Here is a 20,423-nt window from a genome sequence, read left to right as displayed (position 1 = left end):
AGATCAAGAAGAGTAGAAAAGGGAGGGCAGAACCAAGGATCAAATGGTGGAAGTTGAAAAAGGAAGATGGCAAGGTTGAGTTTAAGGAGGAGGTAAAACAGGCACTGGGTGGCAGTGAAGAGTTACCAGACAGCTGAGCAACTACAACAGAAGTAGTAAGGGTGGCAGCTAGAAGAGTGCTTGTCGTGACATCTAGACAGAGGAAGGAGGAAAAGGAAACCTGGCGGTGAAATAGGAAAGTACAAGGAGAGTATACAGAGGAAAAGGTTGGTGAAGAAGAAGTGGGACAGTCAGAGAGTTGCAGAAAGTAGACAAGACTACAAGGAGATATGGTGTAAGGTGAAGAGAGAGGTGGCAAAGGCTAAAGAAAAGGTATATGATGACTTGCATGAGAGATTGGACACTAAGGAGGGAGAAGAGGACCTGTAACAATTGACTAGACAGAGGGACCAAGCTAGGAAAAATGTGCAGCAGGTTAGGGTGATAAGGGATCATGATGGAAACATGCTCACAAGCAAGGAGGGTGTGTTGAGCAGATGGAAACAGTACTTTGAGAGGCTAATGAATGAAGAGAGAGAGAGAGAAGGTTGGATGATGTGGCAATAGTGAATCAGGAAGTGCAACGTATTAGCAAGGAGGAAGTAAGGACAGCTATGAAGAAGATGAAGAATGGAAAGGCCGTTGGTACACATGACATAAGCATGGAGGTGTTTAGGAGAGATGGCAGTGGAGTTTTTAACGAGATTGCTTAATGAAATCTTGGAAAGTGAGAGGATGCCTGAGGAGTGGAGAAGAGGTGTACTGGTGCCAATATTTAAGAATAAGAGCTATAATAACTACAGGGGGATAAAATTGATGAGCCACCGCATGAAGTTATAGGAAAGAGCAGTGGAAGCTAGGTTAAGAAGGGAGGTGATGGTTAGTGAGCAGCAGTATGGTTTCATGCCAGGAAGGAGCACCACAGATGCGATATTTGCTCTGATGGTATTGATGGAGAAGTATAGAGGAGGCCAGAAGGAGTTGCATTGCGTCTTTGTGGACCTGGAGAAAGCATATGACAGGGTACCTCGAGAGGAGTTGTGGTATTGTATGAGGAATTCAGGAGTGGCAGGGAAGTATGTAAGAGTTGTACAGGATATGTACGAGGGAATTGTGACAGTGGTAAGGTCTGAGGTAGGAGTGAAGGATGCATTCAATGTGGAGGTGGGATTACATCAGGGGTCAGCTCTGAGCCCTTTCTTATTTGCAATGGTGATGGACAGGTTGAGAAACAAGATTAGACAGGAGTACCCGTGGGCTATGATATTTGCTGGTGATATTATGATTTGTAGTGAGAGTAGGAAGCAGGCTGAGGAGATCCTGGAGAGGTGGAGATATGCTTTAAAGTGGAGGGGAATAAAGGTCAGTAGGAACAAGACAGAATACAGTGTGCTAATGACAGAGAGGTCAGTAGAATGGTGAGGATGCAGGAAGTAGAGTTGGCAAAGCTGGATGAGTTTAAATACTTGGGATCAACAGTACAGAGTAACAAGGATTGTGAAAGAGTGGTGAAAAACAGAGTGCAGGCAGGGTGGAATGGATGGAAAAGAGTGTCAGGAGTAATTTATGAGAGACAGGTATCAGCAAAAATAAAAGGGAAGGTCTACAGGATATTAGTGAGACCAGCTATGTTATATGGATTGGAGATGGTGGCACTGACCATAAAACAGGAGACAGAGTTGGAGGTGGCAGAATTAAAGATGCTAAGATTTACATTGGGTGTGATGAGGATGGACAGGATTAGGAATGAGTACATTAGAGGGTCAGCTCAAGTTGGACGGTTGGGAGACAAAGTCAGAGAGGCAAGATTGCTTTGGTTTGGACATATGCAGAGAAGAGATGCTGGGTATATTGGGAAAAGGATGCTAAGGATAGAGCTGCCAGGCAAAAAGGAAAAGAGGAAGACCTAAGAGAAAGTTACAGATTTGGTGAGAGAGGACATACAGGTGATGGATGTAACAGAGCAAAATGCAGAGGACAGGAAGATGTGGAAAAAGATGATCGGCTGTGGAGCCCCTAACGGGAGCAGCCAGAAGAAGAAGAAGAATACAACTCACAATGTCATCACAATGATGTACATACTATTGATCATTCCACTTGTGAAATTTCCAGGGATATCTACTATCTTCTACTGAAGTCAATATCTTCTAATGTATGTTTCCAGAACAAAACTAAAAGAAAAAACAATATCAATATCCTAAGATTCCATTACTGTTTTCTAAATGACAAAGTTAAATAGCTCTGTTTTAAAGCATCAACACTGATTAGAAAAAATTACGGTTTAATTCAAAACATTGTGATTTTTTTGGCATCCAATGTTCTTTTTGCTATTCTCTAATAAGCCCATTTTTGCCCATTGTCTATCTGATTGTGGAGTCGACCATGCCTTTGCTGGGGTAAGAGAGGCAGGCAGTCCAATGGATGTTTTAAGATTACTTTGTGACCTTCTTATGATTTAATACTGTGTTTGCATTTAATTTCAGGTCAGCTACCCTATTCTAAACATTTTCCATTTGGAGATTACGGCTCTCAGTGGAGTCGCAGAGCCTTAGAAACAGCTTAGTAACTCTTTCTAGTTTAAAAGATATTAAAAACTTTTTCTCCGATATCTTTGTTATGCCTTTGTGATTACAAAATATTTTAACCCTTGCAAAGTCTGATTTTTTGGTTCCAGTCTCAATAAAGAAAAAAACATTTTAAACATGTTCCATGTTAAAAATAATCAGCATATACTGAGGAAATTTCCACATACATTTTTCAAGTTACCGATTTGACCTAGTTATTTCAGGCAAAGGAATGGCAAATGTGATCACTTTCAAAATGGATTTTAAGGATGAGACATGAAAGTTATGGTCTTCCTGAGATTGCCAGAACAAGCTCAGAATCCATAATGACGCATTTCAATAAGCTATGGCTCACAAGGATAAATTGGATGAATACACTTGGTTGTCTGTGTTAGAGTCTAAACTCCCAAAACATTATTCATTGCAAAAATAACAAATAATCTGTAAAAAGAATCAAGGAGACATCTGTATATCTGACATTCCAGAGGGTAAAAAGGAAAATAATGTAAGCTTTCCTAACTTTTTTCTACTATGCCTAAACTTTTGAGAGAAACTCCTTATTTTTAAAGCAATTCATTTCTTTGAGAGAGCTAAAGGAAAAGAAAATACTGTGGTCACCAAATTTGTTCATCTATCTTCTGTCTGCCCGCAGGAAGCAACTTGGCTCCCAGTGGACCTATTTTGAAATTTGGTAAAATTGTTCATTAAGAAAATTTAATAAAAAGTTCAATTTTTGGAATATAGAATGCTATAACAAAGTTTTGAAAATACAGAACCTCTTATTTTAAAAAAAAGCACATTTTCAGACACATCTACCTTAAAACAGAGAAAGATTCTGTTTTACTTCAATTATGGATTAATAGGCATGGCTTGATATTCTGTCTGTAGAAGTGCCTCCTATGGCAGTGCAGCAACATGCACAAACCTCAGAAACAGCAACTCACTTCACCTGTGCCTTGAAATCGTAGTAGGCAAGTGAACTGGTGTTCAACACAGAAACATTAAAAACTCCAAGCAACTTGCATTTGTACAAATAAACAAAACAGGAAAAACACTTTCTAACTGTAGTTCGGTGACACTTTATGCATACAGTGTATAAATGTTCACTCAGGAGTTCTACTACACTAAAAACAATCTCACAGCTACGTTATATGACGATTATAATAATGTTTCTCTAACATTATCATTTCTTAGCAAAGTGCCATAATAACTTGCTATCCATCGTGGTTATATGCAGCCAATATTTTAGCCACAAACATCAGTAGAGATTCTTTCGAAAATAACTTTTTATTATAAAAAAAGTATAACATTTTATGTTTAAGAATTTTAGACCTAGACCCTCCAAAATTAAACAACTAACAATAGGACCTCAATCACTGCAATTGTTTACTTTGTTTGAGTTGTAATCTGCTGTCAAGCTATTTCGGCCAGAAAAAGACTATTTCAAAATGGCATTGAAAAAATAGACATTTTTGTACTCTACTAATGTATGTTCTTACATTGTATTATCACTGCTATATTTGAATGTTAAAAAATGTTTAATAAAGAAAATTGTGATAACTAATTCTTTGATGAAGTGAAACAGTTAAAGTCTCTGGGCACACTTAAATATTATGCCAGGCATACATACATACATACATACATAATTGTGTTTTTTTTGTTACTTTCATATTTAGCGATATAATTACACTAAACATCTGGACAAGTTCAAGAAGTAAACTTTGCTTGACAAAATCATATGGAATTGGGGATTGCTGCTTCTTCTTCTTCTCTTTTACCCCACATAATCTGGTAGTTATTATAATAAGTGAGAGAACAATAATAAATAATAAGTGAGTTTGGGTTTATGTCTGCCTATTTTGAATATAAAGAAGTTGAAAAAGAGGGGAGGGATGTGAAAAGTTTGTTTTGTAGTATAATTTTCTTTTCCAGTCTTTTTAACTGTCATCCTCATTTTTTGCACAGCATCATCTTAATTATGACAAATTATACAAACAAAAAGAACATCAGTTGTCAAGTAGAAATGCTCAAAACTTGCTGTATCACTGGGTATCCTTTTTCAGTAAATTTACCTCTGTGGCTGAAGTCCCTCTAAATCCAAACTTTGTGGCAGAGAGCTATTGTCACAATTAAAAACCTAATTGTTAGCTTCCCATGATATCTCCATGCAACATCCTTGTGACATAAGTATATAATAGAGCTAGTTCTCTCGCTTTACTTCCTTTCCCTTGGTATTTAATAATCAGCCTAATTTATTGCCTTGAGTGTTCCTGACATGTTGCTTCAATATTTGTTATTTAAAAAAAACAAAAAAAAAACAATACATTAGCCCATTAATCCCTTTCTTCCTTAAATACCAGTACAAAGGTTTGTGACTATACACTGGCTTACTTTGTGGAAAAAGTGTTACTGTCTATTACCTAATGAGTTCAACTTTAGACACCAATATGAGGTTGTTGCAATTATAAAGTAAGTTAAAGACTTTGAATATGATTTTTGCCTGTTTACTGTTGTCCATTGGTTTGTTTTTAGTCCAAAAGATCACAGTCTAGATTGAATCGATCATGTTCTGAAATCATACAAATAATATGAACTCAGAAATGAACTCATGGGCTGTGGTAGAAGATATAGATTACACCACTTCATTTCACAACTGCTATTAAAGATGTACGGTTCTACAGTGGCTGGCAGTGGCATAAACACTCATCCAAATTTAAGGGGAAGCTAAGTACAAAAGGTTTCCTTGTACACCAATGACATGCTACTAAATATTTGTAGCATAGACTCTGGTCTTCAGCAGGAGATACAAATAAAGGATGAATATTAGGAGTAACTTAAGTAATCATTCATTGAGAATGCAAATGCCCATCTGTCAATATACAAACAATTTCCTTTCACAACTGATGAAGGTTATACAAACAAAATTTTGTGTTTCTAACCTTACTATTTTTCAGTGTGGAAATAACCTTTATTTTCCCATATTAAAGTAAATGTATTTTCCCCCTTTGTTGAAATATCCAGCATTTACAGTAGCATCTGTCATAAGTACAGGATCAAGACCTTTCAAAACAGAAGACATTTCTGTGACATTTAAAAATAATCTGTCAGAAAAGCAGCTTGCTGAAGAAACACATTTTTGTTGCTTGCAAGATTAAAAATTCTTAATATAGCATACACTAATATTCATTTTACTGTTTTAATGCATTTAGACCCCATTAGTGTGTTTTCATTAGTAAAAGGTGTACAGATCTCTAAGTTAATTGTTGCATTGCATACTCATGGTACTGTATTTAATCTAAAAAGGTGGCACCTCTGTTACTTCAAGATCAAGGTACACAAAATAAAGTAAATGATCATGCAGTTTCTTATGTGTGCACCAAAGATAACCTAAGGCACATAAGTAACATTTACTTCAAAACTAATAATAACTCAATAAATATTTTTTTTTTTTTTCTCAATTTAACGAGCTCTTCAAGCAATAGCCAGAATAATGATTATGTTTAGTTAGGCTTCTAATCAGCAATCTGTCATTTTAGCATCGTTTTGCTGCCATTTTCCCATTCTGATTGTCTGCAATGATGCTTTTACATTGGTCTGAAGGAAATTATCCTATTTTTCCTTGCAGAGCTGCATTATTTCAGAAACACTGGTAGGTTTTTTAGTATAGACTTCTTACTGCAGGTTGTGTGTCAGAATCTCTATTGGGTTTAGATCTGGGTTTTGACTAGCTCTTCTTTCAGTCATTCTAATGTAGACATGCTTTTGTATTTTGATCATTGTCATGCTCCAATAACAATTACGCTTCACCTTCAGCTTACCTATGGATGATCGTTCATTTTATTTAACAGTTTTCTGATTGATATGTATATAGTGGAATTAATAATTCAATAATATGGGGGAGGTTTTCCAGGTGGTCAAGTAGGAAAGCATTCCCCAAACCATTACTCTAAAGACTGTCATGCTTGACTATTCTGGCAACATCCAACATTCTTTTTGCTATTCTCTAATAAGCCCATTTTTGCCCATTGTCTATCTGATTGTGGAGCCATGACCATGCCTTTGCTGGGGTAAGAGAGGCAGGCAGTCCAATGGATGTTTTAAGATTACTTTGTGACCTTCTTATGATTTAATACTGTGTTTGCATTTAATTTCAGGTCAGCTACCCTATTCTAAACATTTTCCATTTGGAGATTATGGCTCTCAGTGGAGTCGCAGACCTTAGAAACAGCTTAGTAACTCTTTCAAGTTTAAAAGATATTAAAAACTTTTTCTCCGATATCTTTGTTATGCCTTTGTGATTGCAATGTGTCCTTGATGATCAGGGTCAACATAAGTGAGGTTTAAACTGGGCAAAACTGGATACTGTTGTGTTTTTAACTGGATTGATTGAACTGTGGGGCAAATTCACTTTTACATAGCGCCAGTTGGTGTTTTTGTTTATTAAATGAAATCCTTTAAAACGTGTTGCCTGTGCAAAAAAAAAAAAAACAACAGACATCTCTGCTCCATAACGATCTACCTAGTTGCATGGCATTAAATTATGTTTAACACTTTCAAATGTGACCTCCACTTTCAAACATGAAAGTTAGCACTTAATATAAGTTGTAGCTTTATGCCCTTATTATTTACAGGCACAATCATTGCCAATAACAATGTGTGGTGTTTACACACCAAAAAAATAGAATAGCTGAAAGCTTATTTGAAAATGAATATAAAATTATTTTAAGAAAACAAAATATTTTTCCAATTATCACAATTGTTAAAGTGATCCATGACTTGTCTTAAAGTGCTGGTCACTGTTTATTAAGAAAGACTGCAACTGCTGCAAAGGTAGTAGAATGGATATTTGAAATAAATTAAAGGTTTCCAGCTTTGAAAAACTCTGTAAGGTGCAATGAAGTCTAACTCCCCTTACTAACAGTCTTAGGAAGCAAGAAAAGGTCAGATATTCACTCCAAAATTAGTTTTAAATGGCACAAATAATCACACATGCCAAATAACTGACAGTTGTAAAGATTTTGTATTTTCACCCTGCTGTCAATATAAAGTGCAGGTCATTGTCCATCTTTCCTGAAGAAGCGTTTTTTTTTTTGTTTTCCATGAGGAGTTTATGTTTTACAAAATAATGTCAACAAACATATCAGATTTTAAATATTCAATGCAGTTTATAAATTAGGTTATTAAGCCAATAAATAGTAGTATTATATATAAGTTTATATACTGTATATACATTTCAGACCCACTTAATCTGTAATGGAAAGAAAAAGAAATGATTTTCTTCAAGGATAAATTATATTTTTGCTATTCAGAACTATAAGAAAGTACAATATATCAATTTTAATATGCATAATATACACAATCTTAAATACAATACTGTTCAATAGATTTAATTCAAGTACCTTTTACAGATATGTTTCACTGTGGGATATACTTAGGTTAATTAAGCTTTCTAAATGTGTGGAAGTTTTTTTATGTATGTAATGTACTCATCATTTTAAAAAACTTTCTTAAACTAAAAAGCAACTTCATTTATTTCTTGGACTTAATTAATAAGAATATGCATATACATGGTCATTGTTCAAATACTCATACATTGAAAAGAAAAGATCTGCAAGAATACCTAGTTTCATGCCTAAGTGTAAAATGAAAACATTAACAATTGTCTTTAGTGTCTCTTCTGTTACTCTAATCATATTAAAAATGACAGTGTTTTATACAAGAAGAACATAAGCTTTCAACAAATGCCAGTGGCAACTATGGATCATTTACCTGCAGTTGAACTGAGTGGTCACGTAGGCCTGCAGCTATTGAATGAAACCTGCTAATGTTTCTTTGCTCTCCTGCTGTGGTAATCGCTTCTAGGACCTTTTCAAGCCTAAAGAGGTAAATAAACCACATTTTAATTCAATATGAACAGAATAATATTACACCACCATTCTGCTAATAATACATAAAAAAATTAAAACATTTCTTATACATATCATTGCTAGGGGTGCTAAATGCAACAAATACCCATTTACTTTAGCAAAATGCAAACATCAAGCACAAACATAGCCGAATTATTCACGACACCCTTTTCCACACTAACTGTCTAGTAAAGAGTAAGCATGACTTTTCTTTACCTAAAATTAACAGACAAAACTGTTAAGTCTTTTTCTTTTAATATTCACTATATAAGAAAAGATATTTGCACAAATTGCCCTGTTAGTAATACTCACCAGACAAAATATCAGCTTGATTTAAAAATGATTTACATCTAATGCATTTTTAATGAATTTAATTGATTCTTTTTACTTAGTTTGTCATACAAATCACTAAAGAATAAAAACGATTTTACTGTTCAATCTTTTAAGCACTGGCATGTGAAACAGCAAATTCTATGATAATATAACTCACTGATGGGGACTGAACCAGCAACTGAGGATTTTACCGTTTACCTTAGTCACTACAGTAGCATAAATTATAAAAATACTCAAAAACTGGATTTATTGAGGCAGAATTAAATTCTGCCAACACCAAATAATGCTGCCTTCATATTATTGTATGACAAACACATTAAAAGGAAAAAGTGATGACATTTCCATTTTAAATTATTTTGATATTTGTGTTTTCTTTTAAAATATGATACAAGCAGGCAGTGAAGTTTTGACAGTTTATTATTCAGTACTTTATTTTTTGGACAGAATTACCAGTTGAATTTGGAGTTGAACAAACAGACTACATTTTCATTAGGTTAACTTGAAATACTTAATTGTCATAGAAAGTTTATTTCTTCCAAGTCTATTTCAGTTATAAATCAGAAATTTAACATATTGTCTAATCTTGTTTAAATTGGTGAGTTGGTTAATGCTATTATGTACTGTAAATTTGTTTACTTTTTTATTTTGTTCTGCTAAATTATAAATTGTACACTATACATGTATAACTTCAATATTATGGTTAGGTCAGTTTTTCTTCTGACTATTGCAGGGGGTTCATGAGTCCTACCACAAAAATATTTATTTGAGGTCAATCACTGCTGTTAAATAAACTGCTTGTCTCAATTACCAATAACATCAGCTTTATTTCTGAGAAATTCAGAAAATTGTGCATTTTTTTCATACCTCGTAATGCACAGAACTCTACTCATTCTCATATTTTGCTCTTGATCTAAGTGTACTGTCTTCCTGACATTTTAAGAGTATAATAATTCCTTTTTCCTTTACTTTCCTGTCCAGTACCTGTGAGGTTAATCAAAAAGGTAGAAAAAAAAAGATAATGGTACCATTTATATCTGTAAGTTTTTATCTTGTATAACCTATGTAAAAAGAGACTGTACATTGAGTGTGAGAGTGTTGAAGATTCATATATACTAATTCATTGTGGTATACATTTTGTTGATTTTAGAAGGATACACTCTGGAAATATTTTTGACAAGGCAGAACAAAAGCATAATCCATGCATTCATTAAATGAGAAGTTCTATTAAAAGCAGGGACTGACTTTGAATAAACAAAAAAAAAAAAAACAGCAAGTACTAAGGCACTCCAAAAATAGAGTTGTCTATCTGCTTAGTAATGTGTGAAAAGGCTAAAAAGGAAAGGACACAATAAAGCTACTCATTGCAAAAAAGAAAAGAAATTCCTAACAGGAAAATGTTAACTATAAAAATACAAATGTTATTCACTGTAGAGAATATAATTAAGACAGCAAATCATTAAGACACTATCCACATAATGCAATGCTAGTTTATATTATCCATTCATACATTTAAACCTTGCGGGTCAATTACAACAAGCTCTTCATGTTAGTCTGCCATCACTTACTAAGTTGTGGACTATTTGGTACAGTACTTCCTGGAGATATCAAAGGTTTCCGAGTTCAACTGCAGCAAAAACACGTGCAGAACAAAGCTGGAATTCAGCTAAACGTATACTTAGGTTCAAGAACTATTTTGCTTACTAAAAGCTCCAGACCAACAAGCAACCACATATTTATTATTAAATAATTACAAAGCACCTCAAGCAAATAATCACCATTTAAGTTAGCAAAATTGTTTCTAACACAACAAGAAATTACATTTGTGAAATACAGAAAAAATACTGTTGCTCTAACCTTCTAAGCATTTCTGCTGTATTAAAGTTGCACTTTTTGTTAGCATGCTGTACTTCCTGTTTATTTTTGAGAACTGCCATTTTCTCTTGAAATAATGCTCTCTCTAACCTCCTGTACTAGAAGAAGCTTCTTTACATCATATTGACACAGGTTTTCGAAATCCGAATTCCATATATCAATTTCCCCTCAAGGATTAACCAAGTACATCAAATTAAAATGAGGTTATCTTAACAATTTTTTTTTGCCATTGAATCTTTTTTCATTGTTACAGTGATATCATAAAGAGAACCAAGAGCTGTTCCCAGAGATACCATTGTATCCCTACATATAACCTACTTCGGTAAGCGAAACACAGAGAAGCGATGGGATATCTGCACAATATTTTCCACAAAAGCCAAAATAACAGGAGATGTTGGTGCTACATACTGCAGTCATATTCAGATTTACTTTCACAAGCAAAGGGTTGATCAACAGACACAGGTATACCTCAGATAATTGTCAGATGGTGTGTGACCATAAACTTATATTTCTCAATGTGATAGCAAGATGGGCTCACAGTACCAATGATGCTTGAATTTTTGACAGCTGTAAAGTAAAATTAAGCTCTTACAAAGAAGTATATTATGAAATTTTTATGACTATTTTTAATCTTTACAAATGTGTTTTCAGACACCTGTTCATAATCCCACATTACCAGAGCTGTGGTATAACAGAAGTCATTAAAAAATAAAAAAATAAAAAAAAACACAATGAGACAGCTTTTGGAATTTCAACACAAGACTTTTCCCATCTGTGATATGATCTGCATACCAGTATACCAAGAACCAGGCAATATTGCATGTGCAATCACACACAACCTTGAAAGTGACTTGGGACAACTCCACTCTTCCATCTACAAAGCACACTGTCTGTACTGTGTTCTGCCTTTATCAATAGGTATTACAGGACCAATCGCCAAGAGACCAAGAAGGGGCAGTTTTCTAAAATATGATCATAAACAACTGTGAAGAAGCACTTCACTGCTTTATTTGTTTTACCTTTCAGCCTAGTCTATTTTTTAAGGTACATTTTAGCATTACAGGACAGTATGTTCTTTGTGGGGTGTGTGGTGTGGTCCAGCAGTGTTGCATGCTGCTGAGGGGCACATGTACTGCTGAGATTAGGGGCACATAAACATAGACTTGTACTGAACTCCTATTCCCTTCCTGCAAGTGTTGCTCAGGCAATTGCAGTCCATTATTTTTCATGAAAACAGTGTGGTTAATGCAAAGGTCGATTGAGCGAGGGTGTAGGCAGCAGTTTTGCATTGCATAGCTAAGGAAGAATGGCAACAGGCACTCATAAAGATATGATAGGGAGCAGAAATTGAATGCAAATGGATGGAGGAAAAAGGAGGAAGTATGCCGATGGGAGGAGGGTAGGTTGAAAGTATGTGTATCATTGGACATCTCTGGAGGTTTTGTTTATATAGAAACTTAATCAGTTTTGTTTTTATTTAAGTCTGAATGTATTTATTTTTGTTAGCATTTATGCACAATAATAACTGATATTTGCACATGAATTTCTGAAATCCGCCTCTTATTGCTTTTCTTTATGTCAATACTTGGTATTGGTCATCAGAATAAATTTTAAAACGTCATTTTTTTTGTTTTGAAACATAAATTTGTATTTTCCTAAATACAGCCATGCAATACTACACAAATATTGAGATCAATCACAAAAAAATACATAGCAAATCTAACTCCGGCTTGCAATTCTATGCAATTATGGTTTATTACAAGTCAAACTCAGGGTGAAGTGTAATGATCTGCTTTATATTTTAAGCCCAAATTACAATTGGGACAGTATTTTGCTGCCATCCAGTTGATGAAATTAATTCACGCTTCACAAAATCATAAATATTTGACTTTTACCACTCTAAGTTAACTCATCAATATGCAATAGTTGGGCTTAGCCTCCAACTAAAAACACAACAACAAACGAAAAGCTGCATTAACACTAGAATTACCAGAGCCTACAAAAAAACTCGTAGATCCGGCCCACCTTAACTCGCTTCTTAAAACCGTTCTCACCTCTCCGCCAGCGTCTTTTGTCATCTAAATGTACTGATAAAAGACATGCTGCCAGCAGCTGGCTATTCCATCCCCCAAACGACTTAGAAGTAAACCAGCTTTTCCCAGCTCATGCCTTGATTGATTATCTGGGAGTGGAGTTTTAGAGTAGAAATAATAGATTATTATTTAGAACACACGCATTTCATATGTGTTGCATTTCTACAGTAATCTGTGTAAACACATTGTTAAAACAGAAACGTTTTATATATTCTAGTAGCAAATGACAAAATGTAGGCATAAACTATATAATGTATGAAGCCTGAAGTCCAAATATCAAAGAAACACTTTCACAAAAGGTACAAAAAAAAAACACCACCAAAAAAAGCCGCCTTAGTATGCGACATTGACACGCATTAATCGTCACTGCTTCCGTGGCGCAACAGTATCAGTCGCTGACTAGTAATCAGAAGGTCATGAGTTTGATCCTGCACAATTCCCTTTTGAGAAGTGTTCTTATTTTCACTATTTTAGAATAGAATTGATTTCAGTCTGTAACAACCGGTGTAATTTATGATATTTGTAAAGGTTAGCTTTATTTTTTTTTTAAATTCACTTTTCATTGTCTCAGTCGCGTTCAGGATCCTTCCCTACCCCATCTGACACTGCTGTTTTCACATAAAGACGCGCTATAGTTCTGCAGTGTATCACGATACATACGACCGCGTATTTTTTTCCCCCAATATTGCCAGTCCCCACGTGTTGCTGTATGCTGTTTCTTTTGTACTCCAGGACATGCAGAGGAAAGCATGGTAAAGAGCAGTAACTTCAGCGCTATATGCAATCATCAGACACTCTCCATCTGACTCTGCTGTTTTCACATAAAGACTCGCTAAAGCTCTGCAGTGTACTTGTGACTGCATTGTCGTACCAATGCTTGCGAACTGAAGTGTCTGCATGCACTTTTCGTGGCATTATACCTGTATTTTTTGAGTATGCCCATGTAGCTCAAACACAGGAACATATGTTGATGTAAAAGTATAACAAAACAAGTGCACTTTTATTCAAGACTATAACCGAAGAAAAAAGAAAGCAAGTTACAGTAAGCGGTTGATATGACAGCTTGCGTGGTGGAATGCTAAGAACTGCTGATTTCCATTCTGTGCTATATAACTGTTAACATTTGAATCTGATGATTGCATATAGCGCTGTCTTATTCAGTGTGCGCAAGAACATGCAGGTGGCCAGTTGCTGAGTGCTACAACGCACATTTTAAAAAAAAAAAAAGAGACAAATATATGTGACGTTTTGAAGAAATCATTTTATGACGCAAATAGTATCAATCAGAAAACATCATCGAAGTAATGCAATATTATTTGAAAACGAACAGCGTCAGATCGGGTGTGAAGTTATACTGGCGCTGTTTGAGTCAGATCAGAAGCTGAATAAGCTGAAAAAGCTCCTGTTCTGACTCTAAGTAAAAAAGCATGAATTAATCAACAGAAATAACCGCAATTGACATTTTAAAGTTAACGATTTACAGTGCATACCAATTTATAAATTCAATGTCCGTTTGAGGAAAAAAAAAAAAACCACTCTCTTCAAAGCTGGGAATCGAACTCACGTCTCTGTAGCACGGTAGAGCAGTTGTGCTTCAAGTCAGCAAACCGTAGCGTTAAGCCACCGAAGCTGTTGTATCAACCTTGAACCTTTTGTGAAAGTGTTTATCTGATGTTTGGACTTCAGGCTTCACAGATTCTATAGTTTATGCCTACATTTTGTAACATTTATTACTAAAATATGAAAAAGTTTCTGTTTTAGCAATGTGTTTACACAGATTACTGTAGAAACGGAACACGCATGAAATGCATGTATTCCAAATAGCGATCTGTTATTTCCATTCTAAAACTCCAGCAGTTCAGTCACTCCCAGATAATCAAACAAGGCATGAGCTGGGAAAACTTAGTGAACGTTCTGCGACAGTGGGGGATGGAATAGCCGGCTACTCGCTGCTCCTCTTAATCGGCACATTTAGAAGACAAAAGAGAGGTGAGAACGGTTTTAAGGTGGGCCGGATCTACGAGTTTTTTCGTAGACTCTGGTAATTCTAGTGAAAAGCAGCTTTAGAACAAACTGAAACTGAACACCTGCTAAAATTGAGCTATAGTGATGACAATGCGAACTGGTAATTAGACATTAACAAAGAAATTGAAAATCATGCATGATACGGCACTATACGACCAAACAACCATGATATGTCTGGTAAATTCAGTCAGGTAAAGATTCAGCTTGGTACAACAATAGCTGTATGACAAAAAGGACAAGCAATATGTTAACATTCAAAGCTATGCTCACAAAGTAGTAACTGTCAATGTTCTTATCGGGAGAAATGTAGAAGTCACTAAGCCTTATGCTGTGGTAGTCCACAATGACATAAGGAACACCTCGATTATGCAAGTCAGGCAATGACATTCTACCCTCTTCATGTGCAAGTAGCAGAAAAAATAAGAAACGTGCACAAAGAAAGACACTTCTGCTGTCCCAAATGCAATATCAGGCTAAGCATTGCTGACTGTCTCAAAATGCATCACATAAAGAATGTGTAATACTGTATTTACATTAACATTTAGGCATTTACATTGATTCTGCTACATATAGTAAAATTGTTTCTCTTTTCATTGTCCTGGGGTAAGCATAACGCTAAAGAGGCTAAATGTTGTAAGACTATTATGTAACTTTAGTTAAATATTATTATAATTTACCAAGTAACAGATGCATACATGTAGTGCCAATATTATTTCCCATAAATCTGTGAGCAGTCTAAAGCAATCCAGAGTTTCTCAAAGTATGGTAGTGAGTTGCTTAGGTTTAAATGAGTCAACTATTTTGATCACCTCTAGAGATTGTCAGGAAAACAGGCCAACCTGACCAACTAGTAAAAGCTTGGCCTAAGAATCAGGCCCGAAATGGACTGGATAGACTCAAATAACTGAAATTTAAAATTAGTAGATCATAAAGTGTCCGTTGTGTTAAGAAAATTAAAATATGAACAGAATAACAGGATAAGGGCATCAGTTAATTCCACAAAAAACATTTTCTGTTAAGTCAAAACTGAACTTTTGAATAAAAGATAGTTTTTATTACTTGAGTCCTCTGTCAAATGCAGTACAGGAAACTGAACCTTTAAACTATGATGCTTTGAAACAATTGACTATTTACTCATAAGAATGTATCTAAATAATAGTAAGTCTGAAGCTTATGACACAGATATGAAAACAGAATTAGAAACAAGGAAATATCACTTGAAATATCCTTGAAATGAGTTTCCTCCGCAGGTTGTCTGGGCTCTACCTTAAAGATAGGGTGAGAAGCTCAGTCATCCGGGAGGGGCTCAGAGTAGAGCCGCTGCTCCTCCATATCGAGAGTCAGATGAGGTGGCTCGGGCATCTGATCAGGATGCCTTCCTGGTGAGGTGTTCCAGGCACGTCCAACCGGGAGGAGGCCCCAGGGAAGACCCAGGACACGCTGGAGGGACTATGTCTCACGGCTGGCCTGGGAACGCATTGGGATTCTCCCGGAAGAGCTAGAAGAAGTGGCTGGAGAGAGGGAAGTCTGGGCATCTCTGCTCAAGCTGCTGCCTCCGCGACCCGACCTCGGATAAGTGGAAGAGGATGGATGGAAATATCACTTAAGCAAATAAAGGTATATTTTAATTATGTGTTATGGTCTCTAACACATGAAAAGGAATTCAGAAGGGAAAATCTAGTTTAGGAGAAAGGTTGATTAAGATTACAATTTGGAGAAGAAATTTCTTATATAAGCAGAATTAGATTTGAAAGATTAGATGGATCAAATTGAAGATAGAGTGGAAGGACTGAATGTGTGCCGTTATTTATAATATTTTCTTTATTATATTTTGCATTTAATCTCTTAGCTTTCTATTTTATTTTTAATAAACACAATAAACTCTTTTTAATTTAATTATGTCTAACTTTTCAGGAGGTTCAGGTAGCAGGTGTCAAAATAGGGGTTTCATTGAAGGTCTAGGAAAAGTTAGGGATATTAAATACAGGTCTGTGATGTGATGGCCTGCAGCCAGTAACCAAACATGTTAAAGTCTCAACACCTGGACCAGAGATTCAGAACTACAAGGTCATCATTGCCTCCACATCTCTAATAACCTGGGGTAACCAGGCCCACATCTAGATCACGGCAGCAGCTTTTGTTTAGAGCTTCTTGGAACTGAGAACATGTTTTATTATGGTGCTAGAGACTTAGGTCAGTGGCAAAGCTTGCTTCATGGAGCATAAATTTAGTCCAAAGCTTTATGCTAAGCTCAAAAGGTGGAGCTCCTGGTACTATGTGACTGTCAGTTTGTTGCAATTGACCTTGTAAGATTCATTTCAGCACAAGGTTTGAGCCGTTTTCGAGAGAGCATGCTAATACTATAGGTCTACACACCCAAACATATCTAATAATCACATTAAATTAATACCAATACCTATTTATTTCTTATTGGACTACTAAGCATCATATGAAACCAGATATTACACCACATTTTATGTGAACACCAGAACTTTTCATGAGAGTGTCTCACAACACTCTCTCTCTTTCAGGTCCCACCTCTTTGGAGTAGAAGTGAGCAGAAGCACAGAGCAGCAGCGTCTCCCACAGGCATGTAGCCCTTCGCTAACACCTGAGTAAGTTCAACTGAAGTAAAGCCGACACCTGACCAACAGAAATAACCGGCAGTTTGAAATCCAAGTCGATTGCTCAGCGGGTGGTGGAAACTTAAAGCTGACGGTCTCTTAGTGATTCAGCTGAATGCAGAAAGTGCCGAAAGCACCGAAGTTAGTGCAAAAACGGAGAAGATGATATCAGTGCTAAACGTAAGTTCTATCGGCTCTCTGCCTGTTGAGGGCACGTTTATATGTTGTGTGTCCTGCAGCATGTACAGTTCAGGTTTTCCGGCCAACAGTGTAGACAGCTTCACTTGCCAAAAGTGTTTGGTTTAATTTAGAGTTGGTCGGGAAAGTACACAAATTGGAAGACCACATTAGGACCCTGACAGCAAATAGGCAAACCAGAAATTGGATCAACTCAGTCTGTTTAGACAATTCGGCTATTTCTGAAACGGCTTCAGTCTCTCCAAGTCCCACTGTAGTCAGTGCGCAGCCAAAGTCAGCAGCACCAATTCAGCCACAGAGCGAGTGGGTAACAGTAAGACGGGGGTCTAAGAAGCCAAAATTTTGTCCCTAGGCACCCAGGTCACCAATTCAGACCCAGAACAGATTCTTAGCACTCCGCAGCGCGCCTGTGGAAACTGAGAATAAGAAAGTGCTTATAATTGCTGATTCCATAGTGCGGAATGTTAGAATTCCACACTATGTTAAACCAGCAGTTAATGGTAAATGCCTTGCAGGGGTCAAGATTTCTGACATAGAGGCAGCATTGGACTGTGTCGTAGACAATTAAGTATCTACCTTATTGCTGCATGTCGGCACTAATGATATTTATTTACAGCAATCTGAGGTATTAAAGAAGAACTTCATCTATCTATGCACCAAAGCTAAAAGAAAATGTCAGAATTAAGTTGTATCTGGCCCCTTACCAAGATTATATAGAGGGGATGTGATTTATAGCAGATTGTGTTCCCTAAACTGCTGGCTAGAAACCTGGTGTGCAAATAAAAGCACTGCGTTTGTGAACAATAGGGATGATTTTTGGGAAAGGCCTGGATTTTTCAAAAGAGATGGTCTCCATCCAAACTGGAGGGGATCTTATGTATTATCCCAAAATATATCAGCAAAACTGCCTGGCTGACTGATTAGAGCACCATCCATGCCGCAGTCATGTGATCACAGGCTGTTGTTTATCCCACCTGTTACTATTCTGAAGCTGTTACCCATAATCCCTGTTGTGGGGCATCCAGTAAATTTAGTCTTGATGCAAACCTTAAATTATTTGATAACCAAAAAATAAGGTATATAATTAGACCAAGAGATAAAACCAGACTGTCCACCAGGGGCATCTTTAATAGAAATGTACTTCAAATTAAAACAAAAAATATATCACCAGTTCAAAAAGAAGCATGCAGTTTTAAATGCTGCTTATTGAACATTCACTCTCTTGGCAGTAAAGCTGTTTTGGTAAACGATATTATATTAAGTACAATACATTGATGTGGAAACTTACACCGTTAGCAAATGTTTTACTTATTTGTTAAATTCAGTAGGATTTTGTCAGATTGTTAAAGGTCCAACTCATAAATCAAAACCACACATTTAATTATAACTTACAAAGTTGAAATTCAAAATTTAAATATTACTCCATTAAATGAATTTATTTCTGATGACAACTTAATCACATTTGATTTAGTCCTGCCCTTGCCAACGCACTCACGGATTAAAACAATGACAGTGCGACATCTAGATTGTAATTCTGCTTCAAAATTTTTAGATATAGGGTGGTCCAGATCTAACTATGCAACTTTTAATGCAATGCAGGAAAACAATGCAAGACAAAAGAATTGTTTGAAATATCTTGCAATAAACAAATGTAGGGCAGGTGCTGCCATCTGTCAGCAACAAAAATAATTTTTTGTGAATTCTCTATGTAATAAACTTAATAAGTAATAGCGAAATGAAAATTGCATACAGTCGACCCTTGATATACGACCGGCCTGACATGCGAACAACTTGCTTTATGACCAAAATTTTTGTTTTGAATTACGACCAACATCTTGCATTACGACCCGAATGCAGTCACGTATATCCACTTGTGCAATTGTAAACAAACAGCCGAGAGTGTTTGTAAGCGTCAGTCGGAGCCCAGATACATGTGTTTGTGGATGTAATTTTGGTCAGTGCAGTGATTTATAGAATTTATTTCAATAATTGCTAAGGAAGGAAGTGAAGGTAATGAAGGTAAAGAAAGTGATCACAATCGAAATGAAGAAGGAAATTGTGTGGAAATATGAGAGTGGCATTTGTGTGATCGATCTCGCTAATATGTACAGCATGTCGAAATCCACCATCTCGACAATTTTACAAAGAAAAGATTTGTATAAGGAAACTCCTTCCAAACAATAACCACCTTCCATTTCATTCTCCTCCTCCTTCATTCCTGCAAATCAAAGATGTCAACTTAAATGGTGAGTACAGTATGAAATTGTTGTTTCTGGTAGGCTAGGCACTTTTTATAACTTGGTTAGTACATTAGAAAAATTATTGGTGTTTTTGGTAAATTATGCACATTATACAACCCTTTTTTATTAAAAAAGGTTAAGTAGGTGTTGCTGTGGGAGGTTCAGAACACATTAAGGGCATTTCCATTATTTCTTATGGGAAAAATAGTCTTGACTTACAACCAACTTGAGTTACAACCAGCCCTCGCGAATGAATCAAGTTCGTAAGTCAAGGGTACTTTGTACTTTGAACAAGTTGAGGGTAATTATGAAAAACCATTTAGATCAGTTAACATCAAATATAAACATGGAAAACAGTTTAGATCAGCTAACATCAAGTTGTAATGTGACCTTGAGAGATGCTCTGGACGCAGTGGCTCCCCTTAAAACAAAAGCGATTAAAGAACATAGAAACTCTCCCTGGTTTAATGAAAACACTCGAGCTCTTAAATTAGAGTGTCAAAAACTGGAGCGCAGATGGAGAACAACA

At 36.0% G+C, this 20,423-nt stretch overlaps 1 protein-coding gene across 1 annotated transcript in view; it reads right to left on the bottom strand.

Annotated features, from left to right (window-relative positions):
• Window positions 1-20,423, bottom strand: part of LOC114650158 (protein diaphanous homolog 3-like) — a 1,033,571-nt gene that overhangs the window by 714,517 nt on the left and 298,631 nt on the right. The window contains exon 9 of the mRNA XM_051925675.1: window positions 8,373-8,478. Within this exon, the coding sequence (XP_051781635.1) occupies window positions 8,373-8,478 (106 nt within the window). The remainder of the gene's footprint in view (window positions 1-8,372; window positions 8,479-20,423) is intronic.

Source organism: Erpetoichthys calabaricus, chromosome 4 (assembly GCF_900747795.2).
Source record: "Erpetoichthys calabaricus chromosome 4, fErpCal1.3, whole genome shotgun sequence".
Lineage (NCBI taxonomy): Eukaryota > Metazoa > Chordata > Cladistia > Polypteriformes > Polypteridae > Erpetoichthys > Erpetoichthys calabaricus.
The sequence above is the reverse complement of the archived record's forward strand: the minus strand, read 5'-3'. Positions and strand labels throughout refer to the sequence as shown.